General features: G+C 35.8%; 6 protein-coding genes across 7 annotated transcripts; 5 read left to right on the top strand and 1 right to left on the bottom strand.

Annotated features, from left to right (window-relative positions):
* Positions 1 to 542: 542 nt before the first annotated feature.
* Positions 543 to 3475, bottom strand: LOC9311108 (mechanosensitive ion channel protein 1, mitochondrial). The gene is made up of 7 exons (XM_002872913.2): positions 3355 to 3475; positions 2462 to 3191; positions 2093 to 2370; positions 1787 to 1887; positions 1536 to 1643; positions 1112 to 1333; positions 543 to 962 (listed from the first exon to the last, which is right to left on the bottom strand). Exons 2-7 carry the CDS (start codon positions 3163 to 3165, stop codon positions 852 to 854), a joined length of 1524 nt encoding a protein of 507 aa, XP_002872959.1. The 5' UTR covers positions 3166 to 3191; positions 3355 to 3475; the 3' UTR covers positions 543 to 851.
* Positions 3476 to 6502: 3027 nt separating this feature from the next.
* LOC9311106 lies at positions 6503 to 8583 on the top strand. The gene is made up of 3 exons (XM_021020860.1): positions 6503 to 7605; positions 7774 to 8316; positions 8398 to 8583. Exons 1-3 carry the CDS (start codon positions 6724 to 6726, stop codon positions 8506 to 8508), a joined length of 1536 nt encoding a protein of 511 aa, XP_020876519.1. The 5' UTR covers positions 6503 to 6723; the 3' UTR covers positions 8509 to 8583.
* Positions 8584 to 10124: 1541 nt separating this feature from the next.
* On the top strand, positions 10125 to 11918 carry LOC110227588 (probable receptor-like protein kinase At5g24010). The gene has a single exon (XM_021022177.1). The coding sequence runs from the start codon at positions 10240 to 10242 to the stop codon at positions 11683 to 11685; it is 1446 nt and encodes a 481-aa protein (XP_020877836.1). The 5' UTR covers positions 10125 to 10239; the 3' UTR covers positions 11686 to 11918.
* Positions 11919 to 12255: 337 nt separating this feature from the next.
* Positions 12256 to 15629, top strand: LOC9311105 (ferric reduction oxidase 2). Its single transcript, XM_002874992.2, has 7 exons — positions 12256 to 12749; positions 12858 to 12960; positions 13063 to 13263; positions 13343 to 13905; positions 14068 to 14314; positions 14448 to 15142; positions 15232 to 15629. The coding sequence occupies exons 1-7, from the start codon at positions 12395 to 12397 to the stop codon at positions 15369 to 15371; spliced, it is 2304 nt and encodes a 767-aa protein (XP_002875038.2). The 5' UTR covers positions 12256 to 12394; the 3' UTR covers positions 15372 to 15629.
* A 107-nt stretch (positions 15630 to 15736) lies between these two features.
* On the top strand, positions 15737 to 16669 carry LOC9311104 (probable E3 ubiquitin-protein ligase XERICO). The gene has a single exon (XM_021023175.1). The coding sequence runs from the start codon at positions 16230 to 16232 to the stop codon at positions 16620 to 16622; it is 393 nt and encodes a 130-aa protein (XP_020878834.1). The 5' UTR covers positions 15737 to 16229; the 3' UTR covers positions 16623 to 16669.
* Positions 16670 to 17863: 1194 nt separating this feature from the next.
* LOC9309028 lies at positions 17864 to 19869 on the top strand. 2 transcript variants are annotated; one of them, XM_021022912.1, is made up of 4 exons: positions 17864 to 18157; positions 18259 to 18499; positions 18785 to 18852; positions 19067 to 19869. In XM_021022912.1, exons 2-4 carry the CDS (start codon positions 18278 to 18280, stop codon positions 19674 to 19676), a joined length of 900 nt encoding a protein of 299 aa, XP_020878571.1. In that variant the 5' UTR covers positions 17864 to 18157; positions 18259 to 18277; the 3' UTR covers positions 19677 to 19869. The 2 variants fall into 2 exon arrangements, with proteins under 2 accessions (XP_020878571.1, XP_020878570.1); XM_021022911.1 differs by having other exon boundaries at positions 17864 to 18499.
* The last annotated feature ends 2225 nt before the right edge of the window (positions 19870 to 22094 follow it).

The following is a 22094-nucleotide window of genomic DNA, read 5'->3' as shown; positions in this document are numbered from 1 at the left end:
ATATATATAGTTAATTCGTGTACTAATTGGCCTTAATTTCATTCCTTTGTAATAAAAAACAAAAAAAAAAAAAAGAAGAAGAAGAAGGACAAGTTCATGCCTGTCTAAGCCGGTCAATTAGATTAGCTCATTCAATTGAATAGAGAATGAACAATTCTAAAAAGAAGGTAGAGCATATGCTTGAATAGTTGTTGCTCCGAATGGTTTGGTTATTGATGATGAGGTCTGAAAGTGTTTAACCACCTTGTGAGACGGTCCATAGGTGACACTTTCCGAGCAGGAGGTAATGGTCGTCCGACCACTACTCGAAGCTTAAGCCCAGCCTAATCCTTGCCTTTTTAGGATTACCTATTACTACTTTATTTCCTTCTCTTATCTTGATAATAGAGTTCTCTAAATCCTTTTGAGGTTTATCAGTCTGATTTCATCGAAAATGTTATCCTAATTTTTGTTGGTTCAAAATAAATATTTTGATTAAAGTTTCATTTCATCACAAGTTTCTAGTTATCATCCTTACAATTAGCCCACTCACTCCAGCAAAGAGTTCCAAAATTTTTATTTAGTAAAAGGGAATAAATTAAACAGCTAAAGTTGATCATGCACTGCAAAACACATCAAAAGAGCAATTTCCTGCTTAACATATTGAATTGATCTTTTGCTGTACATAGGAATTGTTGGAACCCTCTACATAGGAAAAAAAAAAAAGCAAAGCCAATAATATGAAACATTTTTCTCTTGAAACCTAAAAAGTCATGGCGATTTTCTGTAATTTCCCAAAACACACAGATTTCTGGATTCATCTTGCTAAATAGCATCCGGATCAGTATTCCTTGTCTCTACCAAAGGATCACTCAAACCGTAGAATTGTCCCAGGTGGTACCCAGCGACGCACCGTGCTTCTTTATGATCTTAACCACCTCAAGAAGGACCTCTTGTTGTGTATTGTATAGCTCCTCTTTTCCCTGAGACAAATGACCACCATTCTATGTAAGAAGATCACATCAAGTTACTAAACTTTGTCTACATTTGACGGCAAAGATTGCTACTACTAGTAGTAGTAGTTAACATTCAAAAAATGAGAAGAATGTTACAGAGCCTAAAGAGAGTGTACCATGTGTTTCAGATTGCACCCAATGGTAAGTTCAGCGAAAGATTTTCCCACTCGCGATAAGTAACAGTGTGGAGCTTCTTTTCCTAAGAAAACTTTTGTGTTTGACCTCAACATTTCCTTGATTTCATTTGATATTTGAGGAATCGTATCCAAGTCATCGATCTGCAGTGGGATCTTGGATGCTATTGCTCGCCACTGAGCACGTGACTTATTCACAATCACCTACATATATATGTTATTATACTTCAGGGTCAATTTGATTTCCCTCCATGAAAAATGTATCATGTATATAGCAATCAGATTCAAACAAATGAGATTGTGAGTATTATAACACAGTGTGGACGCTTTTGAGTGTGAAATTTCTGAAAGCTAGAGCATTAGCTTCTGCAATATGAAGATGAATAGTACGAAACAGTAAACTAACCTGACTCGAAAACAGTGAATTGGGTACCAAAACCGGAAATTTGTCTGCATTCAGCAAAGATGTTGTCGTAAGTCCCATTTCAACAACTTGACCTTCTACGGATCCAGCCTGAAAAGTGGAGACAAGGAAGACACTATATGTTGAGAAAAATATAAGTGAAAATTGCCAATAGATTTGCTTGCTCTATGAAACTTAATAAAAGAAGAGAGCAGAAAAACATGTAAGATAAAAAAAATTAAAGTCCAACTAACTTTGATAGTATCACCCATAGAGAACGGCCGCGAGAATTGCATTGACAGACCACTCAGCACATTACCAAGGATATCTCTGGCAGCAAATGCGGTGGCTACCCCTGAAAAGCGCAAATCAAAATTGATATGTTGTGAGCAAATACTATAGAATCAGTAATATATCTAAAATTGTTAGCAACCCCTGAAAAAGATAAGCATATATGCTTGTGGTGGCCTCTAGAGGCCTTTATTTTCTGTTGAATCCTAGCAATAAGCATTATAGGCTGAGCAAAACGACTAATTTGAAAAGGAGAACATTACACACACCTCCAACTCCACCAACTGTCAAGATAGATTGAACAGCTACACCACATGCTTCAGCCGAAGCCATCAAACCGATTGCGAAAAGACCAACTGATGATACTTTGTCTAAAGTCAATACCTTCTCCCTATCTAGCCCACCAAAACTCTTAGCAGACAACATTCGGGTAATCACATTGGTCTTCCACCGATAAAGGAACCACACAAGTGAGAGAATAACCGCTCCCTTCACTGTCGGGGAAAAGTATTGAGCTGCTATAGTTGTTGGCGCCACCATTGCGGCACTGCAGCATATCACATTCATCAAGTCATTCTATTTTCATATAGATCATGTTAATAATATTCAAAGGCAGAAAGTTAGGGAGAGCGACTCACATTTGTGCAAAAGCAACGAATGTCACTAAGTAACGAGCAGGATCCTCTAAAGCTCCCCAAAAGCTTTTCTCATAAGGAACATCTTCGTTAGAGAAGCCAACGGGAAGCAGCTTAGCGGAACTTTGCAAAGCATAAGTGTGAAACCTCCTGAGAATCCTAGGCATCACAAGCCAAGCAAATAAAGTACCAGTCATAGTGAGACTGATGGGAACGATGACTTCTTTAAGATAAGGGTTGGAGTCTAGGAATTGCTGAACATGAGGGATCATCTCATCAGAGGCTTCTTTAGTCTTCCTTGCAGTCTCAGAAACGGCATCGACACTAGTCTGCAACACATCTTTGGCTTTCTCAACCCAATCAATGTCATTCCCATTCCCATCACCACCAGGGGATACAATACCATCAGATTTGGAGCTGAAAGCTCGAGCGTACGACGAATGGCCTAAGAAAGGGATCGAGTAATTGAAAGGCTTAGCATTATGCAGGCGTGTAAAAGAGACCATGGAAGGAGAAGCTTTTGGTCCATCAAGAGGGTTTATTCCGCAAGTAAAGGACCTGGCATGAGAGTTGTTTAGGAGATTGAAAGAAGCGTAAGGCTCTTTCTTCTGGAAACCAGATAACGATTTGGCAGCGGAATGAGGTTTAGAAGACGAGTTTATTGATCTTTGAAGTGACTTGAGAAGCGATAACCTAACTCCGGCCATTGAGAACTCGCCGAACCAGTCTCGATCTACAAATCAAAATCAAGATTAAGAGCTTGCTAGTGAAAGAAGAACACACTTCACCAATTAAGAGCTTGCTAGAGTTTCGAAAATGGCGGACCAGATATCAAAATCGAAGTCAATGGGTTTTACTAATTGAGAATTTGAAGAGATCTCATACTTATATCTTACCTGGAGAGACTTGCCTTGATGATAGCTAGATTCTTAGCCAAAATTATCGCTGGAGATAAAGAAAGAATTCTATATTTTGCTTGGCAAAGAGGGAAAGAAGAAGATGATGAATTGATGATGAAAAAACACACAAAAGAGATTTTATTTATTTCGTCAACTCTGCTTCTTATTCTGTCTAACCCTCGGTGAATATCTCGACGTCGTTTTAGCCACCTTCAACTTCTGGGCCTTTGGGCCCTAATCACACATTTTTTGGGCTTAATTAATTTGGTGCAAAGCCTTATTAAGAATTTTTTTTTGCCTAAAATAATAGGCAATTGATTAAAGGGTGATTTGCAGCATTTTTTCTCTAAATAATTAACTAACTAGCACCATAAATATGTAAATGATTTTCTAATTGTAAATCATATTTTCTTATCTAAAAAAAGTGATTTCAAGTTCATGATATTTCTATTAAAAATCTGTATAATTTTCTTCATATATCATAACTTGAATTTTAAAAAACAGACAAAAAAATACAGATGTGAATAGTGTTATCAATGGATAACATAACAATCTATATAGACACACATAATATAAAATAGTATACTATAGTACTATTTACTCAAACCTTAAATAGTTCAGCTCTAAATAAAAAGTAGTAAACCTTAAATCAAATATTCAACCCTCAAATACCAATATGTGAAATTCTAATAAACAAATTATAAGAAAAAAAAAAGAGAAATTATGTAAAGTAAACACTTTTTAACAAATAATTTGCAAAGTAGGTAGTTTTTTTAGAAATTAGAAGAATATACACTTTTCTCTTTCCTCTCTAATACAACTTTCTCTCTAATAGAGATTTTAGTAAATGACTTATATATCCTTTGTTGTTTTGTTATGTAGCAAGATAAAGACAAACCTATTATTTTTCTCTTTCTTTTTTTAACTTAAATTTCTTTTTTTAACTTAAACTTAAATACTTTTATTTTGTTTTGTTTTGTTAAAAATTCTTCATAAAAAATTATTACATAAACATATTAATCTTTAAAATTTTTAAGTGAATCTAAAAAGTTTAATTTTGCTATATTTTACATTTTTTTAATTTAATCTCAATTCGTCGGTGTACACAATAATGTAAAAAATGGTGTACAAATTGTAGTGTACGGCGATAATATAAAAATTAATGTATATTATTAATGTAAAAGTGGTATACAATATGTAAACAGTATACAAGGTGGTGTACAAACGACAATTGATAGAGATGTACACGTACATAATACGATGGTGTACAGAGATGATGTAAAATATGGTGTACATAAAACGATGAGATAGTATGTCGCACCATATACCACCTCGTGTGTAGTCTACAATATCGTACACCCACCTATTTTGTACTTGTACGCCACATACAAAGAAAGAACCATTTTTGTCAAGTCATAATGTATAAAACAATATTTACACAATAGTGTACGAGATTGGTGTACAGAGGAGTGTACAAACGTTAGTGTACACTACGTAGAAATGTACAAACATTATTTCAATTTAATGGTATACACCATCATATTCATTGGTGTACATAATGGTGTACACTATTATATTTAGTATAACTTATGGTTTATATTACAATCGTGTTTGTATTAATATTATGAACAATAATTACTTCAATTTACAAATATAAGACAAATCGATGTATTTAATGACTTGGTGTACAATTTAGTATACAAAACTATGTTTAAAATGCTGGTGTACGAGATTGGTAGCAGAATATATACGAGTCATATTTTTTTTTTAAGATTCTTTTAAAAAAAAGAAAACCAAAAAGATTAAGAACAAAAATAATAATGATATAATATAATTTGATCCAATAATATAAAAGATTTGAACCCACACAAAAAGCTAACTCACAAAAGACAAGGGGTAAAGTGGTATTTGACTCTTTTCTTGTCTTTTAGTCTATTACACACCACTTCTATCTCACAAAAGAAATAAAAAGTGTCTATTTCACAAATTTCTAAAAAAACTACATATTTCTCAAATTACTTTTACGAAAGTGTCTACTTTGCTAAAAAGCCCAAAAAAAATTTGGTATAGATATGACACATAAATAAAATAGTATAAAACAGAATAAAATAGTATGGAATAAGATTTAATAGGGTGGAAGCAATGGTAGTGGTGATGCTGGTGACGACGGTGTTGACGGTGTTGACGATGGTGATGGCAATGGTAGCGGCAGTGATAATGGTGGTGGTGATGGCGGTGGCGGTGCCGATAGTGGTGGCGGTGCCGATAGTGGTGGCGATGGTGGTTGTCGTGAAGCTAGTAGTTGTGTTGGTGGTGATCATCGTTAGTAATGGTCGTAGTAGCGGTGGTGGTAGTCGTGGTTAGTGAATTTATGGTGGAAAAGTGAGGTGGTGAGTTCAGAATAATAGAGAGATGAAGAAAAAAGATGAAAAACAAATAATTAAAAATTAAGTAGAAAGAAAAAAATGTATGTGTCTGTGATATATGTGGAAGGGTAGAATAGTATTATTATAGATAATACACCCTCATTTTTGTTTTAGGTTAGTGAATTTATAAATTTTTGTTGGTTAAACACTCCAATTTCTCTTGATTAAACTAAATAAGAACACGCATATGAAATTGTGAATCTGTGATGGTGCTTCAGCTAAAAGTCAAGCACTTTACTCGGTCGCCATTCTCATGCCACAAATTACAAACAAAAATTACTTAACTACGTGTACATATATAATGACGGACGGTGTTGTCAAATATGGTTACAATTTCAATATGTTTTGGACAAAAATGGTAATCTATATTCTGTGTCTAAATCTGCTGCTTATAATGATAAATTTTATACAACCACTAAAAATAGAAGAAATTTGTCATGAATATTTGCACTATACTTAGCTACAATAAATAATGATAGATTGTGATAACGTTATTTCCAATTATTAATTACTGTAATCATAAATGTTGACATGTTATTTTCCATCTAATTAATGGTTTTCTTTTTCTTAACATTTGTGAAGTTATGTTCCAAAACAACAACTTTGACTCTAATGAATTGGGAAACATAAAAAGAGATCTTTAGCAAAAAAAAAAAAAAATGTACATAAACAGAGATATTTTTCTAAATCATAACTTTAGATCAAATATAATTATTCCAAAATTTGGTAAATAACAATTGACCAGTTTGCAGCATCGAGACAAAACTTACCTTTTGACATTATATAAAGATTAAAAAAATGGAAAATCAAACCTGGTTTCATTTCTCTATTTCTTAATAAAAAGCCTTCAATCTCACACCAACACTAGTGCTGCTATAAAACAAAAAAAAAAAACTTGTTTCTTCTTCTCCGGAGAGAAAAACCCTAAAATTTGTCATCTATGTCAATCAGAGCCATGGGAGAAAACAATCACAAAGACCAAAAACAACTTTCTTATGACAAATCTAATAAACCCTTTTTTCCTTCTTCTTCATCTCCATGCTCGTTCACGGCGATCGTCGTCCTCTTGATCTTCGTCTCATATCTCTTATACTCATTCAGTTTCATCTCATTTCTAAACCCATATTCTCCTTCTAAAATCCCCAGTTCTCTCCTCGTACCCGTTATCCGTCTCGGGTCGGGTCAAAAACCTGAGGAACAAACAGAGCTCAAACACATTGTCTTCGGCATCGCGGCGTCCTCAGATCTGTGGAAGCATCGCAGAGAATACGTGAAAACATGGTGGAAACCTAACGGAGTAATGAACGGCGCCGTTTGGCTCGACAAACCCGTCAATGATTCCGTTTCTTCTTCATCAGCCTTGCCTCAGATCAGAATCTCCTCCGACACGTCAAGTTTCAAGTACCGTTACCGTAACGGTCACAGATCGGCGATCAGGATCACGAGAATCGTGTCGGAGACGGTGAGGATGTTAAACGGAACGGAAGCGGAGAGAAACGTGAGGTGGGTGGTGATGGGTGACGACGACACCGTGTTTTTCACGGAGAATCTTGTTAGGGTTTTGAGAAAATACGATCATAAACAGTTTTATTACATCGGAGCTCCGTCGGAGAGTCATTTGCAGAATCTTCATCAGTTTTCTTACGGAATGGCGTACGGAGGAGGAGGGTTTGCTATAAGTTATCCGTTGGCCAAGGTTTTGGAGAAAATGCAAGATCGTTGTATCGAGAGATACTCCGATTTGTACGGATCCGATGATCGGATTCATGCTTGTATGGCTGAGCTTGGTGTTCCTCTCACTAAAGAAGTTGGATTCCATCAGGTTTTTTTAAATAATGTTTTGATTTAGTTTACAGAGAAAAATCAGCCTAAAAAAAACAAAATGTGAAAAAGTAAAACTTAAAATCCGTGATTTGATTCATTTGACTCTTTTTAGCTCACTTATTGATTTTGTGATCATCTCTTCATTAATATTGGTGATTTTTAACAGTTCGATGTATATGGGAATCTCTTAGGGCTATTATCAGTCCATCCACAAGCGCCAATAGTGTCCATCCATCACCTAGACGTAGTGGAGCCTATATTCCCAAAAACAAACCGAGTCAACGCATTAAAGAAACTAATGATCCCAGCAAAACTCGATTCAGCGAGTCTTCTCCAACAATCGGTATGCTATGATAAAAGTCGTCAGTGGACAATGTCAATCTCGTGGGGATACACAGTTCAAATCACGCGTACGTATATGCCAGCAAGATTTATGGAGATGCCCACTCGTACTTTTAATGATTGGCACAAACGCCGCGATTTCACTAATCTTGCTTTCAACACACGTCCCATAACATGGACGGATTGTCAGCGTCCGCGTGTGTTTTATCTCTCTCATGCGTTTAGCAATTCTTCTGATACAACGACGATTACCGGATATTTGAGGCACAACGAATGGTATCCTAAATGTGATTGGGGAATCGCAGATCCTTCCGACATCAATCAGATATTTGTCTACAAAAAGCCTACTCCGGATAGGTGGAACAAGGTACGTACTTCTCCTTTTTGTTGTTTATTTACTATTCGGAATTCTTACATTGTTCACGACAAATTGTCAAATGTTTTCTAGGCTCCACGGAGAGATTGTTGTAAATTAGTGCCAACAAGGACGAAGGGGACAATGGTGATCAATGTGGCAGCTTGTGCAAATGACGAAATTGTTGCTTATTCTGATAAATAGTTTGTTGTTTGTTGTTAACTTTACAAAGAGGACTTTTTTTTGAAAAGAAAATCTGGACAAGAAGAATTTGTTTGTTTAATGTAGGGGAAAAAATCCGAAAAAACCGCCATCTATTTTTTTTTTGGCCGTTTAATACCTGTGTTTTTAAATTTAGAATAAAAATACCTCATTTAATTTCGATTGCCTTTTAAAACTATCGTTTTTTAAAACTTGGTAATTTCGAACCCGAGACTTAACAGTCGTTACTGGGCGTAACGGAATTATTTAACGGCGTTAAATTTTAACCGGGAAAAAACCAAGAAAAACCGCCATCTATTTTTTTTTTGCCGTTTAATACCTGTGTTTTAAAATTTGGAATAAAAATACCTCATTTAATTTCGATTGCCTTTTAAAACTATTGTTTTTTAAAACTTGGTAATTTCGAATCCGAGACTTAACAGTCGTTACTGGGCGTAACAGAATTATTTTACAGCGTTAAATTTTAACCCCACATGTTTATATAAATATATACAAACTGCTCACAACACATTACTAGAATGTCAATGTGGTTTAGTGGTAGCGTGTGTCTTTTTTTAAACCACCAGATCCGGGTTTGAATCTTAAACCTGTTTTTTTTTTCTCTTTGTTCTCCACTTCGAATAACTTCCCATCAGTACAAAGTTAAGACTCGAAATGCAAACAAAAGATGAATCATAAAGCGATTTCAACAAATCGATTCTGCAATTAGATCTACCATTGAAAAGGAACAGCAACTAAATCGACATCAATCAGATCAGATCTATACATAAATGGGATGGATCTCGGCAAAAACCCATTATCAAAAAAGAGATTCGAGTGAAGAAGAGAAAGAGAGAGAGACTAGTTTGCATCATCGGAGATCTGAGAAGAAGAAGTCGTCGTCACCACCGGCGAAGAAGACGAAGAACACAAAAAGAAATTAATAAAAAAAAAAATGAGGTTGAAGTCTTGAAGAGTCAAACCCAGCTTCTAAGGTTTACAAAACTAACATGCAAACAGATAGTATATATTTATATGCAAACAGATAGTATATATTTATATAAACTCGTGGGGTTAAAATTTAACGCGGTTAAATAATTTTGTTACGTCCAGTGACGACTGTTAAGTTTCGGGTTCGAAATTACCAAGTTTTTAAAAACGATAGTTTTAAAAGACAATCGAAATTAAATGAGATATTTTTATTCCAAATTTAAAAACACAGGTATTAAACGGCCAAAACAAATAGATGGCGGTTTTTTCGGGTTTTTTGCCGGTTAAAATTTAACGCCGTTAAATAATTCCGTTATGCCCAGTAACGACTGTTAAGTGTCGGGTTCGAAATTACCAAGTTTTAAAAAACGATAGTTTTAAAAGGCAATCGAAACTAAATGAGGTATTTTTATTCCAAATTTAAAAACACAAGTATTAAACGGCAAAAAAAAAATAAATAGCGGTTTTTTTGGGTTTTTTTCCCTTTAATGTAGTCACATTTATATACTTGTAAGGAATAATATACATCTTTTTGGGCCTTAAAGATAAGTTAAATGTTTGGGCTTCGGCCCATTACTTTTAATAATGATAAATAAAAGAAAAAGACATTGAAGACGGAACAGCTGGAATGACGCGTTGACTGGGTCTCTCTCTCAACTCTCAATTTCATTACATATCTCTTTTCTTATTGTCTGATCGAAAATCAAATTCGACTGCAAAAATTTGTGCAATCTTTCCACGACAATGGCGATCCTCTACACAAGGATCGTATTCCTTCTCTTTGTCTTCTTTCTATCTTCTTCCGCATTTGCCTCTTTCTCTCCGGCCGACGAGTACCTCGTCAACTGTGGTTCCGACGTTGACTCCACCGTCGATAATCGCCGCTTCGTCGGCGACGCATCGGCTTCGAAGGTTAAGTTCTTATCATCTGAAGGATCAATCGCTCTCAAAGGAGAAAATCTAGCTCCGACCGTTCCCCAAATCTACAGAACCGCTAGGATTTTCGCACAACAGGCGAAGTACAAGTTCAATGTCCGCGAGCAAGGGACTCATATGGTACGTCTCCATTTCAATCGGCTCTATTCCTCTAAAATCGATCTCAATGACGCTCTATTTCACGTTACCGTTAACGGTCATGTCGTCCTTAGGAATTTTAGCGGCGATGACAAGGACTCGTCATCTGATTTTGAATCTAGGGTTAGAGAATTCTTGATTTGGGTCGATGTTGGAGAGGTTGTTATCAGGTTTGTTCCTAGTAAAGATTCGAACTTTGCATTCGTTAATGCCATTGAAGTTATATCTGCGCCTAAAGATTTGATTGGTGACGTTGCAACCTCTGTATCTCATGATGGAACTGAGAAATTCAATGGTTTAGCTACACAAGCGATGGAAGTTGTGTACAGAATCAATGTTGGTGGTAGAAAAGTTACTCCTTTTAATGACACATTGTGGAGGACTTGGGTTACTGATGATGAATTCTTTAAAACCGGTGATGGGTCGTCTGAGAAAACTTACTTCACCGGTAGGATCAAGTATAGGCCTGGAGGGGCTAGTCGCGAAGTTGGTCCTGATAATGTCTATAACACTGCTCGTGTTGGTAAAAGAAGCAATGGATTGGTTGATATGAGTTGGGATTTCAAGGTGAGCTCGGGTTACAAGTATCTCATCCGGATGCATTTCTGTGACATAGCTAGCAAATCACTCGGCAGGCTATACTTTAATGTTTACATTAACGGGAACTTGGCGTACCAAGATTTCGATATCTCATACGCTGCGGATGATGTCCTTGCTTCTCCGTATTACATTGATTTCGTTGTGGATGCTACCGCTGATACCAACAACCCTTTGGGATCAACGATAACCGTAAGTGTTGGACCATCAAACAAGACTAATGTTGATGAACACGGAGTTGATGCGATATTGAACGGTGTTGAGATCATGAAGATGAATAACTCGATGGGTAGTCTTGATGGGTATGTTTCGACAGAAATGATTCTGAGTAGTTGCCCGAATAGAAGAAACCTGAGCATATTTATCGCAATGTTGGCATTTATGTGTATATTTATGAGCTTCTACATTGTGACTCAAAGAAAGAAAGTTAAGGATCAGTATGGCTGGACAAAGCTGTCCATGGACATCCTTGAAGATAATCCCAAGTCCGGGAATCAATTTGCAGCAAGAAAGGCTTGAAGATGCTTTTGCTTGTTGAATATATTAACAATCTACTTCTTTCTTGAGTATTTACTACTTTTGATATGATGGAATAATCTTTTTTTTCTGGGTTTATTAGGTTTGTAATATTTCACAAGGGTGTTGATGTGTTGTTTATATATATGTATCTGGTATATTTATTCAATGATATTGGAGAGACTCGATATGTAATTCTCGAAATGGAAATGTTATCTTTATGTTCATTGTTATTATTGATGTCTCTTTGTTTGATAGTTGATAACTTTATATAAGTAATGAATAATTTATCAAACAAATAAGATGATAAATCTATACATGGTCAAAAGCCGCGGTGATGTCATGTCCTGTCCTGGTGATGAGCAAAGAAAGAATGGTACGGTTACCGTACCGCATGATCCTCACCTCCGAATCTAACAACAAGTCATTGCATCATAGATCTAATATAAGAAGGCCATTAGATTTTCTTTTTTTTTTTTCACCAAAACATGAAATCATAAACTAGATTAAATTGTACTAAATATATATTCTCAAATATGCAATAAAGGTTGCATGGTCCTTGGCCTCTTCCCCAAAGTCAAAATACCAACATTTACTATCTTCTTTTAATCCCCTCTAGTTCAGTATTAATACATTTTTTATGTCATATAGATAAAAACAATGAATTCAAACACAACCAGATACATGGAGAGTAGGTAATGGAGAGAGTCACATGCCTGGACCATGCACTGGTAAGTACTTTATCAAATTCCGTACGAAGCACTTCATTATTACAAATTATCTTATATATACACATTCTTTCTCCTCTCATTCTCCACAACAACAATCGATCAAGATCAAGAGAGAAGAGGATATGGACAACAGCGAAAAGGTTTCAGCAACAAGCCCATCATCGAGAGATGAGTTCAAAGATGTGATTAAGGGATTGATTAAGCTCTTAATGCTGGTGATTTTCCTAGGAATCATCTTCATTTGGGCCCTTATGCCAACCATGGTCTATCGAACCAAGTGGTTAAACCCTGTCATGCGTACCGAGTTTGGTACATCGACTTATTTTGGTGCTATAGGTTCGTATACATCAATTAATCTCGTTGTTGCTTTTTCACATTATACAATTTCAATATGTGATGGTTTTAACTTTTAACTGTTTCTGTTTGGGCGGTATATATATACAGGCTTGACCTTTTTCATGTTCATGTTCCCAATGGTCCTCATGGCTTGTTTGGGATGTCTCTACCTTCACTTGAAGAAACAAAAGAATACTAATCACCTCGCTAGGTAATTACTCATCGATTAACGGCTCTTTCATTCAAAACATATGTATATATATATCGATCGTATATCTTCGTGACAACACAACTATGTGATTTTAATTAACAGGGAGAAGATAACTGACGGGGGAGTTTTCGCAGCAATGAAAAGGCCAATGCTGGTCAAAGGGCCATTGGGGATAGTCTCAGCAACTGAGTTAATCTTGTTGGCAATGTTTGTAGCTCTTCTTCTTTGGAACTTTTTCATGTACATGCGCAATGCTTTCCCTACCATTACTCCTCAATCAGCCGCTAAACATCACCAAAAATTGTAAGCACTTTTTCAAAAATACAACTTAGTTTCTATTCAAACATATATGTCTTTTAGTAATTCCAACATTATATTATAGATGGCAAGCAAGGTTGGAGGCAATGGCAGTAAGGATCGGGCTAGTCGGTAACTGTTGTCTAGCTTTCCTATTCATACCGGTGGTGCGTGGATCATCATTGCTTCCGGTTGTAGGGCTGACGTCAGAGTCAAGCATCAAGTACCATATTTGGCTTGGTCACATGCTCATGACCCTCTTCACCGCTCATGGTCTTTGTTTCATTGTCTATTGGGCCTCAATGCATGAAATCTCTCAGATGGTGAGTTGGGGTAAGACCGAGATGTCGAATGTTGCCGGGGAGATAACTTTGTTGTCTGGACTTGTGATGTGGGCCACCACATATCCATCGATTAGAAGGAGATTCTTTGAAGTTTTCTTCTATAGTCACTACCTTTACATCGTATTCATGCTCTTTTACGTCCTCCACGTAGGCGTCGCCTTCTGCTTTATCACCTTCCCCGGTTTCTATATCTTCATGGTCGATCGTTTCTTGAGGTTTCTACAGTCACGTGACAATATTCGGTTGAGCTCTGCACGTGTTCTTCCGTCCGACACCGTTGAGCTCACTTTCTTCAAAAACAAAGGTGAGTCTTAATCAATATCATAAGTATGAGTCAATTTTTGAGCTACAAGCAAATGGTGTATGTTTCGTCTAGCTAAGCTCTATAAATGGCTCGGTTTGGACTTGTCCTGATAGGTTATTGGAGCTATATAATATCGCTAATCATATATATGTGATGTTACAGGATTGGTGTATAATCCGACGAGCATATTGTTTGTGAACATACCGAGCATTTCAAAGCTGCAGTGGCATCCATTTTCGATTACTTCGAGCAGTAACCTAGAAGCAGATAAGCTAAGCATTGTGATTAAGAGTGAAGGGAAATGGTCTACAAAGCTTTACGAGATGCTTTCTTCTTCTGATCATATCGACAGTTCTCTCTCTGTTTCTGTCGAAGGACCATATGGTCCTACTTCAATAGATTTCCTAAGGTAATAATTGCCTGTTCAAATCTGATCAGTTTTATTTTAAAGTTGATTTATTGTCGTTAAGTAAATTAGGATTGGGTTTTCTTCTGACACAAGTAACGTGAATGAGGTTTTTTTTTTTTCCTTCTTCTTCCAGGCACGAGTCTTTGGTTATGGTTAGCGGAGGCAGCGGAATTACACCATTCATCTCCGTAATCCGCGACTTAATCGCCATAACCCAAACAACTTCATGTGAAATCCCCAAAATAACTCTGATTTGTGCATTCAAGAACGCTTCTGACATCGCCATGCTTGACCTAATCCTCCCTACATCAGGTCTCCAATTATCAACTGACCTGAATATCCAAATCGAAGCCTTCATCACCAAAGAGAAAGAACCAAGAAACGAAGAAACACAGAAGATCAGAACCATCTGGTTCAAACCAAATCTCTCGGACCAACCAATCTCAGCAATCCTAGGACCAAACTCATGGCTTTGCCTCGCAGCCATCCTCGCATCTTCCACACTAATCTTCATGATAATCATCGGAGTCATGACAAGATACTACATTTACCCGATCGATCAAAACAAGAACAAGTACAATGCTGCTTCAAGATCAATCCTTTATCTTCTGGTCCTCTGTGTTAGCATCATGGTGACGTCAAGTGCAGCTGTATTGTGGAATAAGAAGAAGTACAATGTAGAGAGCAGTAAACAGGTCCAAACCGTCGACGTACCAAGCCCAACATTTTCTCCTAGCTCATGGGCTTACAGAGAAATTGAGAGTAATCCTCAAGAGTCACTTGTTCAATGCACCAACCTCCATTTCGGTGAAAGACCAGACCTCAAGAGTAAGTATATCCCACAACGTTATACTCAAAATTTGCATGTGTATATACATAACACTCTGTAATATGACCATATGTTTTTGTGAAAGCAGAGATTCTACTTGAGACCAAAGGTTCAAGCGTGGGAGTTATGGTGTGCGGTCCGAAGAAGATGAGACAAAAAGTGGCCAAGATTTGTTCTTCTGGTTTGGCTGAGAATCTTCACTTTGAATCCATCAGTTTCAGCTGGTGATTGCCGCCAATTTATATATAACTCTGTTTGTGTGATTGCTTCTTCTCTGTTTTTCTAAAGAGTATTATTGTGGAAATGGTCCTTAAAATGTCTTACCTCTCTGTTTTTAACTTTTGTATTTCCTGATCCAAATCGAGGCGTGGAGCATTGTATACGTAAATTCTGAAATGAATGATTTGTTGTTTTTTACTTTTTTTCTTTCCCAAAATGATTTGTTATCTATCTCCATTATGTTATTGAGTCTTGATTGATACATATTACATACTACAGAAACAAATAACAAAATTGATTCAATTGCTTTTATTGGTTATATAATATAATGTTTGCGTACACACATACAAACAAATAAAGGTAATTATAAACGGGAAATTAGCATTACGAGTACGACCATTTCGTGCAAGAAAAACCCTTTGGTTCATATTCATAGATCATAATACAATAATTAATTAGCTATCTCTATTTTAATTATTGAATATGCTATGCTTTTGCTTCAAAGGCATGTTTTTCAACAATGTGAACTTCTCTCTTTTTTGCTTTTTCTTTATATCGTCATTCTTGTCTTGTCCGTCACCAACCAATCATACACCTTTTGCCCATTCACATGTTCTTCTATGATTGGTTGTTTTCCATCACAGTCAGTAGCTTTATAATCTCTTTGACGTACGTTTCAATCTTCTTCTCTAAATCCCGCCCTCGCGTTACACGCTCACACCTAATTGTAATATACTACAAAGGATATAAATAGTCAATTTATATCCTCTCTAAACCTTTTCTTTCTTTCTCCATATTTGATCGTAAAAAAGATTAATTCCTAAATTCTTTGTTTTCTTATTCACCATTCTTTTTTAAAAAAGAATCATGGGCTTTTCTTACGCCGGCGCCGGAGTTATCATCGTCGGAGTTATCTTGAATGATTTTATCAGAGGGGTTCGTTCTTTTCTTGATATTCGTCGTTTGTTAGGTGTTTATTCGTCGGCATCTTCGGGGAGTACCATCGCCGGTATAAACAAGATTCCGATGGACGATATGCTTCCGGCGACAAAATTCGAGGAGATGTCAAGGGTTAATCCGCCGGAGAGCTGCCGGATATGCCAAGATGAGTTCGACGGCGGTGACGAAGTCCGTTGTTTGAGGAATTGCGTACATGTTTATCACAAGACTTGTATTGACCGTTGGATCCAAGACGATATGATGACGTGTCCTTTGTGTAGGACCCCGATCGTCCCTGATTTCTACTTTTTTCGTTTGTAAATTAGAAAAGCTAAATGTTTCATTAATCACAGATCTTTTTTTCTTTTCTTTTCCCTAGCAAATATAGAAATCGTTCAAAAAAAAAAAAAAAAAAACTAACTTTTTGTCTATTTATTTTCGTATCTTTGCTTCCCATTATTCATTTTCCATCCAAAAATTTATGGTTAATAACTCTTTCTTAGAACATTTATTATTTAAATATTAAAGACCAGAAAATTGGATAAACAACAAAAGGAAAATTTCACCTTAATCCACGTCACATGTATGTTTTTTTTCCTCGATCCACGTCACATGTATATAACAACAAGAAGTAAGCAAAATAACTAAGTAGAAGAAATCCAATTCAATATTGGGCCTTTCTTTGAAGCCCACATGCTATTTGGGTCAAAAGAGTCAAGACCCAAGACATATCTCTAGTTTTTGAATTTTATTTGATCACATAAGAACTTTATGATAAGATTGACACCACGAGAACACACACACACGTTGCAGTTTCAGTGGATCTACTTCATTTGAACAGTAACACATTTAGTGTATTCCGCTATAAACATTCTTTTTCTGCATACAGGTTAATTTCGCTAAATTAATGATGTTATTTCACGCTTATAATTTGTTTCCCTAATATTTATTGATAAAACCCTACATACGTGCCACGTAAGCGTTAGAGATACGCCAAAGAACGACCGTCAGGTTCTCTGTCTATCTCCTCCGCTTATAATCAAATTTTGGCCGTTTGATTCTCTTTAACTCACGACGAGCATTAACGGTGGCCTTTTGCCTACTTCACCACCATCGTTGCCGCATACGATCGATCACTGATCACAATTCCAGCTCAAGTGGGTCACACGTGTTCGCCACTCTCTCGCCTGTCGCGCGTGTCTCTCACGCTCCATATTTTTTTGTTTGTTGTCCCCTTAATCACACGATCTTAAGATGTCTGATTTCACCCGTAAGTTAAAAAACCTCGGAGGCAAAAATAAAATCCCATGTGCATGCTCAGTCAAACTCACCCCTCACGTGACCCATTGCCTTCTATCACGTGATAGACGAGTACCATTTTTAGATACAACTAACCAAAATATATGTCAGATAGATTCATATGGATCAATTAGGATTTCTTTTACAGTATCTTGTATAGTTGTATGTATAATTTGAACACATTAACGCCGTTGACAAAATTTAAAAGTAAATAGAGGTATGACTTTTAATTTATTGACCAAAAAAAGGAGTAAAATTGTTACGGTGGGTCTTGGCACAGGCGATTCTTTTCCTTGGAACTTAAATTTGGTAAAATTTAGCGGCAGCTTTTCTTTTTTAATTTTTCCTACTACATCAGAGGGGTATTATAGGGAACTAAAGTAAAACCTAAGGACATTTCCGACCAATGAAAAAAACATATGGAAAATATAAGAAGGGCCGAGAAAAGCAAAACAAAAAAAAAGTTTAATAAACCAGAGAAAATAAAAAAGAACCCTCCTATCGAGTTCTGTGAGATCTGCTCCAAAAAAAAAAAAAAAACTGGTGGAGAAGAAGAGGTGGTGAATCGAGTTATATGCTTACGTGGTGATGTAAAATATTTATATATTCAGCGTTTTATACATCTTCTTACTTGTGTTTGGTTTCTTTTGGGCCAAAGTTTTTTTTTTGTGGGTAAAATGAGGATTCGGAAGAACACGAAGCTGTCATCGGTTCTTTTAGCGACAGCAGGTTGCGGCGGAGAGAGACCGGACACGTATGTCTGTCACTTAAACCAGTCTCCATGGGATGTGATTCCGGTTTCTTCCTCCGGCGATTGCGAGTTAACGAACCTACTCGACTCGTCGTGGTTCCTTCCTTTATCGTCTTCGTCTTCTTCTTCTCCGCCTCTCATTCGCAAGGTAATTCAATTCATTTCAATGTGTGATTTCATTTGGATTTTGCTTCCATGATTAATGTCCAGCATTTCTTCTATTATCCTCCGCCTCTTATTAGGGTTTTCTTTCGTTTTTTCTTATGTTCGGGGAACTTTAAAGAACCCTAAAATTGTGGATTTTGAGATCCTGGGTCGTTTAATCTATCGATTAGGGTTAATGGGTCGTTATTATTTTGCTTCGTTGATTCCCATTTCGTTCTCTATCTCCGATTATTCTTTTTGTTATTACAAAGTTTCTTCGTTAACTCAGTTCAATGGAGATGAAGATAGCTTCAATGGGACTGTGAGTTTGGGAGATTGTAATGGCGCTGCTCAAAGGTAATTATCCATTTTGTTCTTCACTCCAAACCACTTCCCAATTATCGACTATTGTCTCCTTCCTTCGTTAGCTTCGGTGTTTTTCTAGGGTTTTAGTCGTATTTTTTGATAATCGGGTAATTTAATTTCGCCCGAATCGAAATGCCGGGCGACCCGGTTACAATTTTTCAATCTTTCTTTTAATCGTTTTCTAATTATCGTCCATATTTAATAGCTCCATGAGAAGTAATCACACTCTTGTCTCCGTCGAGAAGCTTAATCTCAATGCGGCGGAGGATAAGTACGATATATCCCCGGAAGTTGAAGACCCAATGGATCAGAGCGCTAGCTATGACAAGAAATCTGAAGCTCGCGAGCCTAATTCGCCGGTCAAAACCTCCGGCGATGATGGCAAAGTGGCTGTAACAATTCCGGCGCCGCCTAAACGTGGACGGCCACGTGGTTCGGGCAAGAAAGCTTCCGCTCCCGCATTGAAGAATCCGTACGAGTTTTATTATTACTCTGGTTTCGGCCCACGGTGGGGTAGGAAAAGAGGCGGCTCCGACGACGAGAAGATGGTTACGAGCGATAATAAAAAGAGTAGAAGTAGCACTACTAGTAGCAGTACTAGTGATGAAGAGGGTAATAATACGGCGGCGTTTGGAGGTGGGAGTGTTAGTTTTGATGAGTTTGATTTTGTGGAAGAGGATTATGACGTAATGGAACAAGATCAAGAAAGTGATCATGGGAGGAAGAAAAATAAAGAGAAGATGATAATGATGAAGAAGACGATGAAGAGAGGAAGGAAGCCCGTAAAGGAAAGGTCTTTGAAATCCCTCATGTGAAATATTTTTGCCTTTTGAGGGCATTTCTGTCTTTTCCTCTATTGTTGTTGTCTGTTTTTGTTGGTGGGAGGACTTGGTCTGTTTGTTTAGTTCGGGAACTTTTGTAGAAAGATTTTCTACATCTCTGTTGTATTTGGTTATATGACTGTTTTAGTTTTCAAATTATTTTTCTATCGACTTTGATGTATCTCAATGCTTAAACAACAAATAATTTAAAGTAAAAAATCATCAAAATCAATAAACTAGTCGATACTATTTTTCATCATAGTTTTTGTTTTAAGCAAAAAAAATGTGCGATAAAACAATCGCTTTTACCCTGTTTTATGTGATTGTTTCTCTAGAGTTTAGTATGCATCAAATTTCAATTCAGAGTTTAGTTTATTGCCTTCTTCATGTCATTTATCAAACCCGCGGGTAGCATATATGAAATACAAACCCGTCCCGCGAATGTATGCAGATTTGCGGGATTATCCATGGATTTTGTTTAAATAATTTTAAAGTAACCAAAATTTAAAATACTAATAAAATAAATAAATAAATCAAAATACTATTAAAAGTTTGTTTAAACTACCACATGTTGAATAAATTATAATTTTATCAATAAATACTAATATGCGGGCTGATCCGCCAACCCGCGGATGAAAACCGATTAAACCTATGACCCAATGCGAATTAATCCATGTGGCCCGCGGTTTTTGACCTATTTTGACTGCTCTAATTCCCATGAATCGTCTAATTTTAGAATTTTAAAACACAAAATTCTATTTTGTAAATCATAATTAATACGATGGGTATATTTATAAACAATTTTATATTTTCTCTACAATTCGTTATTATGAATATTTATAAGTAATACTACACGATTCGTTCTACTAAAAAACACACACAATATTAAACGCAACGTATGTAAACCAATATTCTCCCGCGGTGGACCGCGGGTCCGATCCTAGTTAACAAGTATAATGAAAGTTTACGATATGTCACGGTTCATTTTCATTACAAACACTTAAAAAATGGAAGGTCTTTCATTTTTCAAATTTAAATTTATATCGATTAATTGAACCGGCATATTATACTCTATTGAATGTATTAAGATCCCATAAAAGTAATTTATATTTCTTATTTCCGGAGATACGAATAAAATGCAATAAGAATACACTGTTTCGCGGAATACCATTGTGTGAATGAACTTTTACATTCACAATTAGATCAAATTATCTCGAAATAATTCAAAATATTTATTAAGAAACTATATATCGTTATATAAAAAGTATTGCAAATAGTATTTTCTGATTTAATATTACTAACTAGATCATGACCCGTACTACAACACGAGTTGAATTTTATTTAGCACAAAATTTATATATTTTATATTTTAGAATAAAGTTTTGATATATTATAGTAGTAAGCAAAAAAATATTTTTTTTTTTGTTAGTCCCTATATATAATATTAAAATGAATGTATTTTTCTTTTTACATAATCAATTATGGATAAAGTTTTTAAGATATGCATTCTATAATTTTTTTAGGATATGAAAAGGGAAAATAATATCATTTTTTAAAAATTAATATTGATTGAACAATGAGTTAATTTATGTTAACAACCACAAAATGAGATTGCATATGATTCAATTGGATCAAAAATTAAAATATCATAATTGAATCGCATCTAAAACGTAGACAATTTTGCATTAATTAAGGAAGTTAACTATTATTTTGAATTAATTTAGAAAATTTCTTTTTCAATTTGTCAATCTTTAGTTGTTGAAATATAGATTTGTTTGAGCTAATCATGGACTTTAGCAATTTGACCAAATTAATTAAATCCATTAAGGATAAACAAGTCAATTAACACAAGATCCATTTGTTATTTTTGGGGGTAACAGATCTTATAAACAGGTAAATTTTGATTTCCTAATTGAAAATACATTTTGATCATCGAATATATTAAGAACATATTTTTATCTTAATTGGTTTATTTTATTAGTACAAATATATATTGGTCAAAAATCAAAATATCATAATAAATCGTATCTAAAACGTGGATTATTTTGAATTAATTAAGGAAGTTAGCTATTATTTTGAATTAATTTAGGAATTTTTTTTTCAATTTGTAATTCTTTAGTTGTTGAGATAGAGATTTGTTTGAGCTAATCACTGAATTTAGTAGGCCTGGCGTTCGGATATTCGGGTCGGGTTCAGGTCCGGTTTTACGGATTCGGGTTTTTTGGGTTTAGAAAACTAAGACCCGTTCGGGTATTTTAAAACTTCGTGTTCGGGTCGGGTTCGGGTCGGGTATTTCGGGTTCGGATTCGGATTTACCCGAAGTATCCAAATATTAAAAAATTTGTATCAATTTGTATCCGATTCTATGCAAAGTATTGATAAATACTCGAAAAATCTATAACCCCAGTATTT

The sequence above is a fragment of the Arabidopsis lyrata genome (assembly GCF_000004255.2).
Source record: "Arabidopsis lyrata subsp. lyrata unplaced genomic scaffold ARALYscaffold_6, whole genome shotgun sequence".
NCBI classification, from domain to species: domain Eukaryota; kingdom Viridiplantae; phylum Streptophyta; class Magnoliopsida; order Brassicales; family Brassicaceae; genus Arabidopsis; species Arabidopsis lyrata.
This window is presented reverse-complemented; position numbering and strand designations above follow the sequence as displayed.